General features: G+C 43.4%; 1 protein-coding gene across 2 annotated transcripts; it reads left to right on the top strand.

Moving 5' to 3' along the window:
• Nucleotides 1-1,398: 1,398 nt before the first annotated feature.
• On the top strand, nt 1,399-14,643 carry ncbp3 (nuclear cap binding subunit 3). Of its 2 annotated transcripts, none has more exons than XM_061740402.1 (13): nt 1,399-1,629; nt 4,697-4,762; nt 5,784-5,889; nt 5,971-6,096; nt 8,335-8,454; nt 8,534-8,667; nt 8,746-8,854; nt 9,447-9,546; nt 10,005-10,114; nt 10,725-11,022; nt 12,499-12,647; nt 12,724-12,906; nt 13,812-14,643. In XM_061740402.1, exons 1-13 carry the CDS (start codon nt 1,444-1,446, stop codon nt 14,126-14,128), a joined length of 2,004 nt encoding a protein of 667 aa, XP_061596386.1. In that variant the 5' UTR covers nt 1,399-1,443; the 3' UTR covers nt 14,129-14,643. The 2 variants fall into 2 exon arrangements, with proteins under 2 accessions (XP_061596386.1, XP_061596387.1); XM_061740403.1 differs by having other exon boundaries at nt 1,400-1,629; nt 8,537-8,667.
• Nucleotides 14,644-16,245: the final 1,602 nt, after the last annotated feature.

The raw sequence follows: 16,245 nt of genomic DNA, 5'->3' as shown, positions 1-16,245 counted from the left end.
TTGAAAAACCCCAAATTTTCCGTGTACCAGTGCGGCCCTCTCCATACAGTCTTTTTGCAGATGTGGCCCCCGGCCTGATTAGTTGAAGCTAGGGTTGGCACCCGTCCCGTAAAATACGGAATTGTCCTTTATTTGAGAAAAAAATGTGGCGTCCCTTATTGAACTAATACGGGACGCGATTTGTCCCGTATTTTCATTAACGCCCCATACACACGTCTGTCACACACACATCAACACTAAATTTATCAATAATGAACAAAATAAAACACAGGTAAGATTAAGTCCAATCTTTGTGGCGGGACAACAGGACCTTCTGCGTCTGTGCCCAGATCTTTCTATGTGTGTGCCAGACAGCGGGGAGGACTCTGGCTTCACCTCCAGGTAGGAGTTGGGAATTGGGAATTAAAAGTTGCGTTCCGTATTGAACCAATACGGAAATATATTATACTCTTATTTATTGATGTCATAATATACAGGTGAAGGTCGGAAAATTTGAATATATTGCAGAAATGTCATTCGTAGTAAATTAAACTAGAGGTGAAACAAATATATTATTTCCCCATACATTCAAAGTGAAATATTTCAAGCCTTTATTTGTTATCATTTTGATGATTATGGCTCACAGTTTATGAAAACCCCAAATAAAAAATAAATTAGAGAATATTTTATGAAATCAATAAACAATTCCATCATTAAAATTGAAAAAACAAAAAACAACGACGTACAGACCACGTCTCTCCCTCCCTCGCCCTCTCCATCTCTCTCTCATACAACGCATACAAAAAAGATTTAACATGCTTTGCATGTAATAAGACTAGGTAATATATTAGTTTCACCTTTTAAGTTGAATTATTGAAATAAATGAACTTTTACACCATATTCTAGTTGAATTATTGAAATAAATGAACTTTTACACCATATTCTAGTTGAATTATTGAAATAAATTAACTTTTACACCATATTCTAGTTGAATTATTGAAATAAATTAACTTTTACACCATATTCTAGTTGAATTATTGAAATAAATTAACTTTTACACCATATTCTCCACCTGTAGGCTATATTATACATCTTGGCTGATGTGGACATACAAAGCATAGGAGGATATTTCAGTTGCTAGTATGGTTGTCTGTCTCTACAGTCATGAAAGTTCAATGCTATTAAAGCACTTTAAACTTTAAATCAAAGCATTTTGTTTTTTCATATAAAATAAACACATTTTTATTCAGTTTAGAAGTTTTTGGGGCTTTTTTTTTTGGTTCCTGCGCTGCTGAAATCAGGGCGTCCCTTATTTCTATTTCTGAAAGGTGGCAACCCTAGTTGGAGCCCCCTGCTCTAGAGGGCGACAGCGGGGACTCTGCGCCGCCGCAGCGGCAGAAGAAGAGGAGGAAGCAGCGCCGGGTCGCGGGTCGCGGACGTCGCGGAGCCTCCAGCAGCAGCGCCATGGCGGCAGTGCGCAGCTTGCACGTCTCGGTGAAGCCAATCGGCGGCTCGGACCGCTCCGGATCCGACTCCGATTCAGAGTCGGATCGGGATACTCGCGAAGCCGCCGAACCGATGGAGGTGGAGGAGGGAGAGCTGGAAGCGGAGGACGTGTCGGTGAACCGCTCCCTGAAGGAGCTGCTGCCGGTAAGGGGTCGGGACTAGGCCCCGTGAGGCCGGGGACTGGCGTACACTGCTGCCCGGGACTGGGGGCCCCTGCTGCGGCGGGGCTCCACAGCAGGACTCGGTGTTCAGTGTTCAGTGTTCGGCTGAGAGGGTCAACAGTTGTTTCTGGCACTTGTTGCTGGCTTAACATAACGTGTTTTGTCGTCAGAAACGACACCTAATGGTTTTATTTTGAATGCTGCGGTTCCTTTCCTGCTCAGCTGTATTTCTAATCACGAACCGTGAAACTAGTTTACTCACCTTTTGCGTTAGTAAGTATTTTAACATGTTGTCTTTGGTGTTGATCTGCAACTACACCGCCGTACCGCCAGATGGCAGTCGGACCAGAGGTGGACTTGTTTTTGTTGTCTGCTATTAAGGGAACAGATTGTAATGTAAAAAGCTGTGTAGAAAAGTATCTGTGTGAGACAGTGGATTCTAATGTGCAGATATTTACAGATGGTTCTAGGGATCCAGAGAGTGGAAGGCCTGGTTTTGGGGAGTATGTGATGCAGTTAGGAAAGGAAATGTGTTGTCGTGTCAGTAACTATGTATCTGTGTTCACTACTGAATTAATAGCTGTGGGCGGTATGGACTAAAAAATTTATCACGATAATTTCTGGCACTTATCCCGATAACGATAAAAAAAATACCAATACAAAAATGTTATCAACGGGAATTTATTTTTCTTTCTTTCTTTCTTTCTTTCTTTCTTTCTTTCTTTCTTTCTTTCTTTCTTTCTTGGCTTCTTTCTTTCAGGGTCTTTCTTTCTTTCTTTCAGGCTCTTTCTTTCTTTCTTTCTTTCTTTTTAGGCTCATTTCTTTCTTTCTTTCTTTTTAGGCTCATTTCTTTCTTTCTTTCTTTTTAGGCTCATTTCTTTCTTTCTTTCTTTTTAGGCTCATTTCTTTCTTTCTTTCTTTCTTTCTTTTTAGGCTCATTTCTTTCTTTCTTTCTTTCTTTTTAGGCTCATTTCTTTCTTTCTTTTTAGGCTCATTTCTTTCTTTCTTTCTTTTTAGGCTCATTTCTTTCTTTCTTTCTTTCTTTTTAGGCTCATTTCTTTCTTTCTTTCTTTCTTTCTTTTTAGGCTCATTTCTTTCTTTCTTTCTTTCTTTTTAGGCTCATTTCTTTCTTTCTTTCTTTTTAGGCTCATTTCTTTCTTTCTTTCTTTTTAGGCTCATTTCTTTCTTTTAGGCTCTTTCTTTTTAGGCTCATTTCTTTCTTTCTTTCTTTCTTTCTTTCTTTCTTTCAAGCTCTTTCTTTCTTTCTTTCTTTCAGGCTCATTTCCTTCTTTCCTTCCTTCCTTCCTGCACACGTACCTTGTGCGTGGATTTAACTCAGAACCATAAATCAGTTTTACACAAAAATATCATCAACGGGAATTTATCGTTTTTACCGCGAGATGACAAATTCTTACCGTGGGGAATTTTTTTGACGGTTTATCGTGAATGGTAAAATATCGCCCATCCCTAGTACCAGGGCATGCCGGAGTCATAGGGAATGAAGTAGCTGATAGGGTAGAGAAAGCAGCACTAAAGCGAGACGGTGGGGATGTTGAGATCCCATTAGGAAAGGCTGAGTATAGGTCTAAAATCAAAGAGGGAATTGGGAGAGAGTGGCAGGAAATTTGGGAGAAGGAGGAAAAAGGGAGGCACCTTTTTAATATTCAGCCGAAGGTCAAGACTTCACATCACTATTCTGGAAGTCGAGTTGATGTGGTTAAATTGACTCGATTTAGGCTGGGGCACTGTGGGCTACATCAGAGCTTATTAGTAGTAGGGAAACATCCAAGTGGGTTGTGTGAGTGTGGGAGGCCGGAAACAGTTCAACATGTTCAGATGAAGTGTAAAAAGTATTCTGCAGAAAGGAGTATTTTATATAGAACCGTGTTAGATCTAGGTTTTGGTGACTTTGAGCTTCGTTTTCGTGTAAACGAACGGCCAAAACGCATGAACACACCACCGTTTTTGATACGTGTAAACAGGGCCTAAGTGAGGGTGTTTTCACACTGGTGAGTGTTGACGTGGGTCAGTGTAAATACAGCTACATCTCAAGTCTGCGTGAGGGCGAAAAAGGTAACGCTAACATCTGCGGACAAATGTCTTCTAGCCGCGGCTTCATCTGGTTTTCACGCGGCTGGTCAGCCATATTTTGTCATGTCGCAGAAATGTTCTCCTTTGAAACAGTTCTGATACTGCTCATACTCATGTTCCACCGGTACATAATGTACCAAATCAATTGCAACAGGACAACGGCGGGGTAAAATGACAACCAAAAACCCCAAATTAAGTTGTCTCATAGTAGATCTGAAGTTCTCTTACCAAATTAAGAGTACCGGTATATGAACTTAATCTTCCCCTGATGGGTAATGAACAGTATTGATCCTGGATGATGTCATCTGTAACCCTGACGACAGTTGCTTCTGTAAATGCTCACTTTTTAATTTAACCGCATAACCGACCTCATCTATTTTTAGATTTTCTCCAGGACATATTTAAGTCCCTTTTTAAATGTTCCTCCATGAAAGCTGGTCCTCTTGTATCTAAAACATCTTTGGACAAGTTTTTCACACAGACAGTCGCCACTGTAAAACTGTAAACACTGTTTTTTTTGAGCTGGCAGACATTAACTCAGGAGGGCTTACTGATTGGATCAATGCATTTTTACAATAAAACTAACATTAACCATATTTCACTTGGATGTTTAGTTGTTATTTCTCTGGTTGTAGCCCCTACATTGCATGTCTCTATTCTCTGATTGGTTGAATGTCAACCAATAGTGCTCAGAGGCAGTTTCTAATGCCTTTCTCTTTTTTTTTTTGGCACTGCCCCCTGGAGATCAAAATCCGAGCCAGACTGATTTTTAATGTCAAAGAGGAAAACAATCGCTGGCCAGTAGACAATTTCAGTAGCCTTAATGGAACATAATGATTGTATTTTAAATATAATGTGGCTTCTTATGATGCCACATATGTGCAAATAGTGGTCTTCAGCTGGTAGTGACATCACACAGGGACTTGTCCCTTCTTATACAACCTGTGGTTGTTTTTCAGGACACGAGTCGGCGGTATGAGAACAAGGCTGGGGCCTTCATCACCGGGATTGACGTCAACTCCAAGGTCTTACACGCACGCAATCACACACATACGCACACACACTTCACTTGTGATGGACAATAAAGCAGTGAATCTGAGCAATCGTTGATCATAGTTTCATCCTGGTTTTAAATGGTTTTAAGACGGAAAATAAAAGCATCCCAAACCTGAAGAAAAGTCCAACAGTAACAGGTTTTGCATGAAGAGCGCTTCCTGGTTTATGAGCTGCAGGCTGCTCTCACCCTCCACCCAGGTGTTCAGTAAGACTTGAGTATTGATTTTCATTTATCTTTTTTATTATTGATTTTCTAGCCCAAACTGTATTTTCTGTCTGAAATCACGCCACCTAATGGTCAGAGATGACATGCCCAACATAATTAACTGGCTCCTTGAATTTTCAGAGGGTGTATTTCTGAAACCTGCAACTTTACTGTTTCAGGGATGCTTTTTTTTTTTCTTTTGGTGCCGTAGCTGTAAACTTATTGCATCATAATTACTGTATATGTCAAGTAGTGTGTACAAGCCACACACTTTCTGTTGGAGTACTTCAGCTTTGTTCTGCTGGAAAGGTTAAAGGAAAAATGTTCTGTTTATTAAAAAAATCTAAATTTGGGGTTTAGTTTTAAGTTTCAGGTACAGTATACAGACTTCTGCGACATCAAAGACTAAAATCAGAGAAGAATTATCTTATATATATTTCTCCAACTTTAACTCCGCCCAAAGTTTTACATCATGCTACAAAGACGTTTAAAATATGAAACACAAAGTTGTAGGAAAGATCAAATTGTGGAAAGGTGGAGTCGAGTCAGGTATCTGACTCCGCCCCCTGAAACCCGCTGCACTTAATTGACTAAAGGACAAAATGTGTTCTTTAATGTCATTGAATTCCAGAATAATGCCCATCCCTCCTGTAACGTATCATTGTTGATAAAACACAACGTTTGTACTGATTTTGATAAATTTCTGTGTTAAAAAGTTTGTGTGTAATAAAGTGTGAATAATGAAAAGAGTTATTGATCTTAACGTGTGCGTTTCTGGTTTCCAGGAGGCGATTGAGAAGAAGGAGAAGCGAGCTAGGCGGTTTCATTTCCAGAGTGAGCAGAGCGTTTCTCAAAGGAACGTATTCCTGGACAAAGAGACAATGAAGAAAGGTTCGCATCAATGCCCGTTTCAGGGGTTTGTAACAGTCAAATTATGATTGTTGACATGTCTTTTTCTTCTTCTGTGCTCAGCCATCACTAGACTGCGTATGGAGGCCATCTATGTGACTGGCGTGGATGACATGAGCACGCAGGATGTCTTTGGGTATTTTAAGGAGTATCCTCCGGCGCACATTGAGTGGATTGACGACCAATCCTGTGAGTGCAAACACACATGCTGGGGACTGATCACACCGTCAGCCTCGTTCACCAGCACCTGATTAACCAAACCACCTTTCAAGCTACCAGTTTTCATTTTGACTGACAAATTTCTGTTTTATACATGAACTTTTCCTGAAAGTTTCTCTTGACACCTGGAACATTTCTTCAAACATATTGGTTTTTGATTTAGATATCCATATAAATGGTTCATTTGCTTTTCTAATCAATAACGTTAACTTTTACATGACTTGATGCAGTTCAGCACCTCTGTTCCAAAGCTACTGATTAACATGAGTTCTGCCACGTTACAGCTGATAACACATTAGCTCTAGCATGGTGAGGCTCATAAAATTAGCTATAACATGTTAAAGCTCAGAACGTACTATTAGCACTAGCATGCTAGAGTTCACAACACATTTTAACTCTTGCTTAAGCATCTATCATTCTATTAGCTATAGTATGTTAAAGCTCATTACATATTAGCTTTAGCATTCTTAAGTTCATGATAAAATATTAGCTCTAACTTATGAATACTAAAGCGACTTTACATCCGGAGAAACAAAATGGTAAACTGAATGACATAGCTAGAATTAAAGCATAAGGTTTAGCATACTAATCTGAACGTTATATCCTGAGCTCCAGCACTTTAGAGCTGGAGGGCATGAAACGCTGTTAGCTTTAGCATATTAAAGGAGACCTATTATGGCATTTAATGTATATTTTAAACAGGCCTTGAATGTCTTAAAAACAATCTAAAGCTTGTTTTTTCTACATAAATCAGAAATCCAGCCTGTGGGCCCTGTCACTAGTTTTACCGCTTCTAACCTATTTTTCTGCGCCTCATTTTTAGGGAAGGGGGGGGTATGATAATGAGGCTCTGTGCTGATTGGCTGCCTGAATGGCGTGTAGCAGGGGAGGAGAATAAACCTCGCTCCGCCAGAGCAGCCCGAGCCTGTAAATTATCACAACACTGAATTTTCACAAATGGCAACTTTATTGTTAAAAAAATAAAATATGAGTTGTATATAAATAACATTTATGCACTATTTAAGCCGGATCTGCCCGGCGGATGCTGAACGCTGGCCCCGGAGCCAAGCCAGGCGCACGGGAGCAGCGCTGCTGCAGCAGCGCTGCTGGATCAGCGCGCATCACCGCGGCTTTAACCGGGAAATATGACCGATTCCCACCGGCCGGGACCGCAGGAACCGGCCTGGACTGGTAGCAGGGACTCCCGGGGACCGACCAGCGGAATTTCAGCCGGATCTGCCCGGCGGCTGCTGCGCAACGGGCGCCGCAACTCCACGGCGGGCGCACAGATCCGCTCCGGAGCGCATCCGCGGCGCATCGCCCGTTACCGGGGATCAAACCGACAGATTTGCCTGAAAATCTCGAAGGGTGAAGCTGGTCCAGCCTGGGACAGACCCCCGAGGACCCAGCTCCCAAACCACCCGGGAACCTGGTTGATTTAACCCGGATCCAGCGCCGCGTCCGACTGGCTGAAGGAGGGACCGCTCCAGCCAGAGCCAGACAGCTGGTTGTGGGCGTGGTTTCAGCAGCGGAGGCTGAACCTATGGAAATGAGCGCCTATGGTGACGTCACCATAGGCGCAGATTCAGAATGGCTCAAAAAAAGGTCACGTGACACTGGGGGACTCTGAAGGCGGGGGTCAGAGAGCTTGCAGAAATTCATGGTATTTTGTCTCCCCTGTGCTGGCAGGGTGAGGGGAGACCACTTTATATATGTTAAAACAAGAAAAAACGTGTTTTTCATAATAGGTCACCTTTAAAGCTTGTGATATAATGATAGCTTTATCATACTTAAGATCATGATATGTTGTTAATGTCTGAAAGCTAACATTAATACATGAGCATTACGACCCAGAAACCAAGACACATATTAGCAGGCTAAATGTTGTTTTTACTGTAATAAAGCTAATGATGTAAATGACTTAGCCCTGCAAAAATATTAAAAACTTTTAAATGTTAAAATTTATGATGTAACATTAACTTAAGTATGCTAAAGCTCAAGATATAACTTTGCGGTGTCAAAGGTCTTGATATATATTTAGCTATTGATAATATAATAATTTATATAATGATTTAGCAACCCTAAAGTCATGAAAAATGGTTAGATTTGGTATTTTAAAGTCCAAACTTTTAGAAAGAAATAAAGTCAAAAAGATCTTGAATTGTAGTCCAAAATCAGCCCCAGGTGATCTGAGTGGTGCTCTCCTAGGTAACGTGGTCTGGCTGGATGACGACACGTCCGTACGAGCGCTCATCAATGCGAGCCGCATGCCAGACTTGGATCCCGTCCCCACCGAGACCAGTGACCCGTCGGGCGAGCAGACCAAAGGTCCAAGCATCTCCAGAACTCTCACTACCTCCTGAAGCTGCAATGCAGTCTGGGTAAACTGATTTGTTATTACCATCAGCAGCTGGTCGGGGACAAAGTTCAGATGACGAGGATGATGAAGAAGAGGAGGGTGAGGTGGAAGAGGAGGGAGAGACGGTGAAGAAGAGTAGCGACGGGGAGGCGGAGCAGCAGACGAAGGCAGGAGGTGATCAGGTAAGAGCAGTGTTTACCGCCGCGCCGCAGAGATGACGTTAGCAACCAGTGACTTAGCTTCTGGCCTTTGTGTCTCAGGTGGAGGACCTGTCGTGTGCAGAGAGAGAGTCTCTCCTGAGGAACGACCTGCGACCCGCCATCAAACCCTTCAAAGGAAACAAGCTGTTCCTGCGCTTCGCTACGCTAGGTGAGGATGTAGACACGGTTCATTAAGGGCCGGGACGCACCAACCCGACAGCCGACCGTCGGCAGAAAAGCAGTCGGACTGAAAGTCGGCTCCCGCCTCTCCGAGTTGGTCAAAAAAATAGTCCCAAACACACCAACCCGTCGCCGAGTGGAGCGTATCTTCTGCGCGTGTTAGGCGTAATATGTCCCCATAACTGCAAGCAGCGCTAATCTGTGATGTTGTCCAAAAAGGAAAGAAGAACAACTGGAAATGACGGATCGCTCTGGGCTAGAGTTCTAGACAGAGCCTGCTGTCATCAGTCAGTGTTTTCATTTCTGATTTGACACAGTCCAAACTGTGTGATGGAGTGAACTGTAGCGTCTGTGCCTTCGCTGTTTAGGTAGTACGTTTACCATCGTCATTCCCTCAGTCAAGGGCTAGAACTCCATCAATCATAGTGGCTGATGGCTCGTGGCGGATTCTACATATCGTATCGGCCAAAATGAACGCTGTGAGAAAGATTCACAAGTAGGAATCATTCAAGGACTGGACGTCCTAGTAAAAAGGAAAAAAAAAGCAGTAATGTAGTTTTGTGTTATGTCCTTGTGTGCAGACGATAAGAAGGAGCTGGGCGCCGCCCGACGAAGCAGATACTACATGAAGTACGGAAACCCCAACTATGGCGGCATGAAGGGAATCCTCAGCAACTCCTGGTGAGACTCCAGCAGCTTCAGTGTTTCACGCAGAACTCTTTAGCCAACTAGTTGTTATGAAACAAGTTAAGCTCAGGTCATGTGATCTGCCTGTAGCCGCTGCTCTTACATGGATACCAGTGTTTAACAGTGCAGGAGTAAAAACGTGCATGTCAGGAGGATAGACTGCTGAGCAAAAAAACCAGTAGGTTTTCTGGAACCGGGTGTTGAAGACCGGTCTGTCGGGGAGCTGAATCCAGCCAAACTCAGTTAATCCAAAAAAGGGGGAACAAACAAGGCTGGGATCCTCAAGGCTACTTTAGTTTGGCTTGATGAATCCGTCCATCCTCGTCACAGATGTTGCTACAGAAACGGCGCCTGAGACTCCTGCTCAGAGGGCTGCCTTAGCTGTAAATACTCACAATTAACATGTTGGTATCGTTATGATGATAAATTTTCCATATTCTCTCCGTTCTCAGGAAGAGGAGGTTTCACAACCGCCGCATCCAGCGAGACGTCATCAAGAGCAATAAACCCCAGATTGGAGACAGCATGGGACACACACCGCCGTACACACACCAGCACTCGGGTAAGAACCCTAGACTGTCATTGCTGGACAAACCCTTCATGACGTCACCCACAGCTTTTGAAGCCTCTGTCCTCGCTGTAAATGGGCAGAGCGAACAGGCCAGGAAGCTGGCTGGACCACGCCCACCCTATGTCAATCACAGTGACTGTACACTGCTGAGCGCCGCCCTGTTCACTTTGAATGGGATGACGTCAGGTGTTTCCATGGGACACGGATCGAGCGAAGTGGGAACATCAACCAATCAAGTTAGCTAGTACTAACCAATTAAATCATTCATGGGGGCGGGGTCCGTATCCAATCACTCTACCTATTTATGTAGCCAGCAGGAAGAAATTTGACTGGATGTTTATGATATAAGGAAGGCATGTGAAAGGCACCACCCGTCAAGTGCTATCGCAACACTACTACCAACCAACCAGAGCGCTAATCGCTGATTAGAAACTATGGAGCCCAAAACTGTTTTTGTACCAGACTGTAAACGTGTTTATTTCTGCGGTAAAGTTGAACATTTTAACTTTGAGGTCAATGACTGACTCAACTGCTGGATGCAGATCTGCTGCATCATAACTGAATGTTTTAGTCAGTCGTTCGTCTGCTTCCTCCTCTGCAGCTGACCTGGTCAACCTGCCTGAGGAGCCGATCAAAGAGGAGGAGGAAGAGGAGGACGATGATGATGACGACGAGGACATGGACTCAGACGACAGGGTCGTGGAGTACAAGGAGAGGGACGGTGGCCCGCGCTCGCTGCCGGGCCGTAGCCGGGCGGAGCGTTCCCCGTCTCCGTGGTCTGAGTCTGACGAGATGGACTACGACCTGGAGCTGAAGATGATCTCCACCCCGTCGCCCAAGAAGAGCAAGAAGATGACGATGTACGCAGACGAGCTGGAGACTCGCCTGAAGACCATCAGGTCAGCGCCACTTGCCTGTCCACACCTGCACAGAGACACGGCTCATTTCTGAGGACTTATTTTTAAAAACCAGTGATATCACGTAAAAATATCACAACAAAGTACTGCAGTTTTTTACGATTTCTTCTTAAAGATAAAATAAAGGACCAATGTAGAATAGTGGGTGCAGTCTAATTGCGACACAGCATCCTAACATCAATTTTATTTGAAACAGAAATACAGGGCAAAGAAAAAGTATGTGAAGCCCTTAGCTTATTAGTTCTCATTAATTTGCCTTAAAATATCATTTTCATGAAAGTCTCAATAACGTACAAAAACCATCTCCTCAAGCGAGTGACACACAAACTGATGGTCCAGTGGACACTCCCATTAGTTACAGTACTGGAGGGAAAAGTAAGTGAATGGCAACTAATGATAATAAGGGATTGTCATGATCTAGACCGGGAGTCGGCAACCCGCGTGCGGCTCTTTAGCGCCGCCCTAGTGGCTCCTGGAGCTTTTTCAAAAATGTTTGAAAATGGAAGTAAATTGGGGAGGGAAATATATTTTTGGTTTTAATGTGGTTTCTATAGGAGGACAAACATGACACAAACATGACACAAACATTCTTAACGTTTTCCAATGCTGTAGAATAAATATTAAATTTCAACATTTCTGGTAATGAAGATTTGCGTCGGGGCCTGCGACACTTGTTTCTACCAGCAGGGGGCGCCAGGCAGGAGCTGCTGGAAACAAACCGGCCAAAGGGAAAAATAACTGAGGAGAAAAGAGAATTCAAAAAACTAAAAATTTAAATCTAAAATAGGTAAAAACTAAACAATATGAAGGTTTAATTACTTTAAATCCGAATTAAATCCTTTTTTATTTTAATTTTTTTTTTTAATATTGTTGCTGGTGTTTTCTATGTAATATATGCTGAGTCATGTCTGATTCAATTTAAAAATTTACAAAAAAAGTGGATTAAACTTGAATAATTCACACATTGAAAACTACAATTTAAAAAATAAATTAAAACATTTAAAAAAAAACAAATCCTTAATGTATAAAAACTAAACAACATGAAGGTTTAATTACTTTAAATCTGGATTAAATCCTTATTTATTTCATTTTTATTTATTTTTTGCTGCTGTTTCTATATAATTTATGCTTAGTTATGTTAGTTGACCAAAATCTGTCATTTAAATTGTGCGTCTCTACCAGCAGGGCATTCTAAGGCTTATACAAGACTTTTAATTTTTTGCGGCTCCAGACATATTTGTTTTTTGTGTTTTTGGTCCAATATGGCTCTTTCAACATGTTGGGTTGCCGACCCCTGATCTAGACCGATGTTGGAGGTGCTGAAATCATAAACAAAAGTCCTACTGAATAAATGTTTACTGGAAAGTTCCATTTGTCGTCCATCCACACACCAGTCACATGCTGGAACTTGCCCCCCTTTAAGCTGTTTAAACATAAACTCCATCCGTTTTCCATCAGGGACCGGGTCGGTACGTCGGAATCGCAGGTCAGGCCCAAGTCCTCGTCGCCCCCCAAGGTGATGGACGTCCGGCAGCTGCTGGAGGAGAAGCGACAGGGACTGCCGCAGCGAGGACAGCCCCCTCCGGTGGCCAGCGGCGGCAAGAGAGGTGAGCTAGCGGTTCCGTTCGCTCCACCTGTCGCCGTCCAAGTGCTTGTCCTCTGACACGGTAATGCTGTCTCCAGATGTACGACAGAGGCTCGGGAAAAGACGATACTCTCCGGACAGGCAGCGCTCGCCCTCACCGGGCTCCCCCCGTGACGCACCTCCAGCCAGAGAGCCAGTCAGAGACGTCCATCAGAGACTGGGCGTGGCCAGCCAGGAAAGCAGGGGCCCCTACACCAACTCATCCAAAGACAGAAAGACAGGTACTGGACACAGCTACAAGTTCCTGCAGGCCAGAGGGTTTTTTGGAGCTTCTGCAGATAAAAACTAGTCGTATGTTGAAACCGAAAACTAGAAATCTGACCAAAACCAGACTGAGGCCCTGTTTACACGTAGCAAACACGGTGGTGTTTTCATGCGTTTTGGCCGTTCGTTTACATGAAAACGAAGCTCAAAGTCACCAAAAACGATCATTTCTGAAAACTCCGGCCAAAGTGGAGATTTTCAAAAACGTTTTCGCGTTTGCTTGGAAACGGAGGGAAACAGAGATTTAGGCTTCAGAACGTCTCATTATGCAACAGACACGTCACCAGCGTCATGTGTGCGACCTGTGTTTACAATTTGTTTGGCCACCGTCAATATTTTCTTGTATTTTACCTGTTTTATATTCTAAAGTCACACTTAAAAGTAACTCCACTTCTCTGTCACTCCAAACCAAAGACTCTCGTTCCGTCTTGGAAGTAACTGCAGTCAAGGCTGATTTATGGTTCCGCGTTACACCAACGCAGAGCCTACGGCGTAGGGTACGCGGCGACGCGCACCGTACGTAGGCTACGCCGTCGATTTAACGCGGAACCATATTATTCAGGCTTCACACGTGTCATTTGTTGACGTTTTTTTCCAGGATTCTGATTGGCTAGCATGACTTTACGCTTCTCGTTACACTACCCCCTTCAGGTTTGGATGCTCATAGCACCTTAACAGCGGATTTATGCGGTTTTGTGTAAACAAGGGTATTTTTCAAAACGTAGAGGGGAAAATATCCATTTTGTAAATACCCTGCTATGTGTAAACGTGGCCTGAGAGCCTGGAACTTTGTCTGCTCATGTTCTGACGCTTGTTTCCTTCGTGAAGATGCAGACATTTGTCCGTTTGTTTCGACCTGCAGGTGGTTTGTGGAGCAGACTTGGTGGCGTCGAGGATGACAGCAGCAGCTCCAAACGCCGCGACCACAGACCAAGCAGCGGCTCAGCGGGGCTCTTCTCCTCCTCTTCCTCAGCAGCAGGGCGGAAGGAGAACAGCAAAGATGATGAGGATAAGGAAGCGGAAGAGGAAGACGACTCAACGCTGCAGAAGATGTGGGGCGCTATGATCAAACAGAAACAGGAGCGTCTGACCCACAAGTTGAAGAAGAGCCGGCTGGACAACCTGCCGTCACTGCAGATCGAAATCAGCCGCGACACCAGCGACGACTCCGACGCCTGAAACTGAACCGAGGAAGGGGAGGAGAAGGCGGAGTTTGTATGTCCTCTGAATTCCCTGTAAGCAGACTGAGACTGAGGGAGGCTGGACGATGGACCCACGGTGAAAACAGAACCACCTCCTGCTCTGCGTCATTATCAATCATTCCTGCGTTATCATAGGGACGCTAGACTCTGAGGTGGCACACCTCCTCCGTATGATTAACACTCTGAAATCTGTTTGTCTTCTGTTGCCGCAGCAACGCTCCCAGTGTAGACGACGGGAGAAACTCTCCGACTCCGTCTTTACTGTGCTGTCGTGGTGTTGTTGCCCTCACGCTTGATGGACGTGACTTCCAGTGTGGCGGATTACTACATGTTTTTGTTAATGGCCTCCTGTGACAGACATAACCTCTGTTCTGCAGGGTTTTAACGTCTGAAGGCGTGATCTGTGTTTCTGTTTTTTTTTTTTTTTAAACAGACATTGTGGATCCACCGCTGCTCGTGTGCTCAGATCCTTATTAAAACCCCTGGCTGATGTTTTCTCTCTGGTACTTCTGTCAGGCCACATGTGATTTCTCCAGGAACCAAACACCCCCACAGACACGCGTTCTACAATTCACATCCATCAGAGCGATGAGCCGTTATTGTGGGTTTCATGTTCCACATAGAAACCAGCACCACGTCTTCAGTTTGACAAGACACCAGCGACACCAGGAAACGGCGCTGCAGGGTTTCAGTCATGGATCACCTGTGGAGTCATTTCCCATTAATGTTGTTCTAGTTTTTACCAGAAAACAATCAAAAGGGACAGAATCATGTTGAGACCACCTGCAAGAGAAGCTTTCGTTTGGGTTTTTACAACTTGAGAATCAAGTTGGGAAACAGTAGAAATTAAAGTATCGGTTACACTTCTTAAAGGAGCTCAGTGGTAAAGAAATGAGTGGTGCCGTTATTTACGGTAACTCTTCAGTTATGATTCAGCAGGTGGTGTGAGTAGATGGAGGTGTACGAAGCCCCGACTCTCACGCCAGAGGCAGCAAAAGGACTTTTACCGTGATCCAGGGTGGACATTTGTTTTTAATTGACTGGAAATTAACATTTACAGATCTTAAGAACTAAATATCTGTTTACTAACTGAAGTTGCAGTTCTGATGGGTGCTGGAGTCCATACAAACATCCAGTTTTCATCTCTGAAGTTAACCAGGAGGTGCAGTTCCTCCATCGACCACTAGGGTCTGGATCCAGTAGACAAAACACATATTTACAGTCAAAACTTACAAAAACTATTTTGGTTTCCATAGATTTCATATCCACAACTATAAGGGAATTTTTATGAATGTCAACAGATAAAATTATATAAAGCCCTAAATGTGTGCATAATTATGGGTGTGGTCTTTTGACTAAAAGTTTTTCAGACAGCTTAGCTGTCCCTGTAGCTTCATGCCTTCCGTGAGTTTTAATTTCCGGGCTGTTAAAGCAGCACAATGTAACTTTCAGCTTTTGTTGAGTTTGGCGGCTCCTCTGGACAAAAGTGATAGTGCTTTACCAGTAGTGTGGAAGGGTTCCTAGCATCCACCTCAAAGTTACATAGTGCCAGTGAAGGCGATACAGACCCCTCAGACCATGACAGAGGTTCATTAAACCTGTTGGAAGTTGATGTACCATCACAATGACTCTGGAAATATGATATTATGGTGGAAAAGTTACATTGTGCTGCTTTAATAAACACCCAACAGAGTGCATTGATTTTTATTTTTAAGATATGTGTTGTGTTAACTACAATAAAAGGCCACTGTGACCAGAGTTGGTGTGGAGGGGTTTAAGAGGTAAAGCTTAGTAAAACAGACTGAAGTACTCCCATCACGTAAGCTTTACTTTGGACCATTCTAGGACCCTTCAAAGTTCACTAATAAGATAACTATTGAGGGCGCTCCGGTGTGCTTATCTACATCTATCTATATCCCGGCCCCTTTGGTCGCTAGCTTTGATTCATAAATGAGAATCTTTGAATTAATTTGATCAGAATTAATGTGATATAAGTTAACATAGAAGCTTAGTATAAGTTAAACCAGATAAATTCAATTCAATTTTATTTATATAGTGTCTATTACAACAGAAGTTGTCTCTAAGCGCTTTCCA

Source organism: Cololabis saira, chromosome 14, assembly GCF_033807715.1.
Source record: "Cololabis saira isolate AMF1-May2022 chromosome 14, fColSai1.1, whole genome shotgun sequence".
Lineage (NCBI taxonomy): Eukaryota > Metazoa > Chordata > Actinopteri > Beloniformes > Belonidae > Cololabis > Cololabis saira.
The sequence above is the reverse complement of the archived record's forward strand: the minus strand, read 5'-3'. Positions and strand labels throughout refer to the sequence as shown.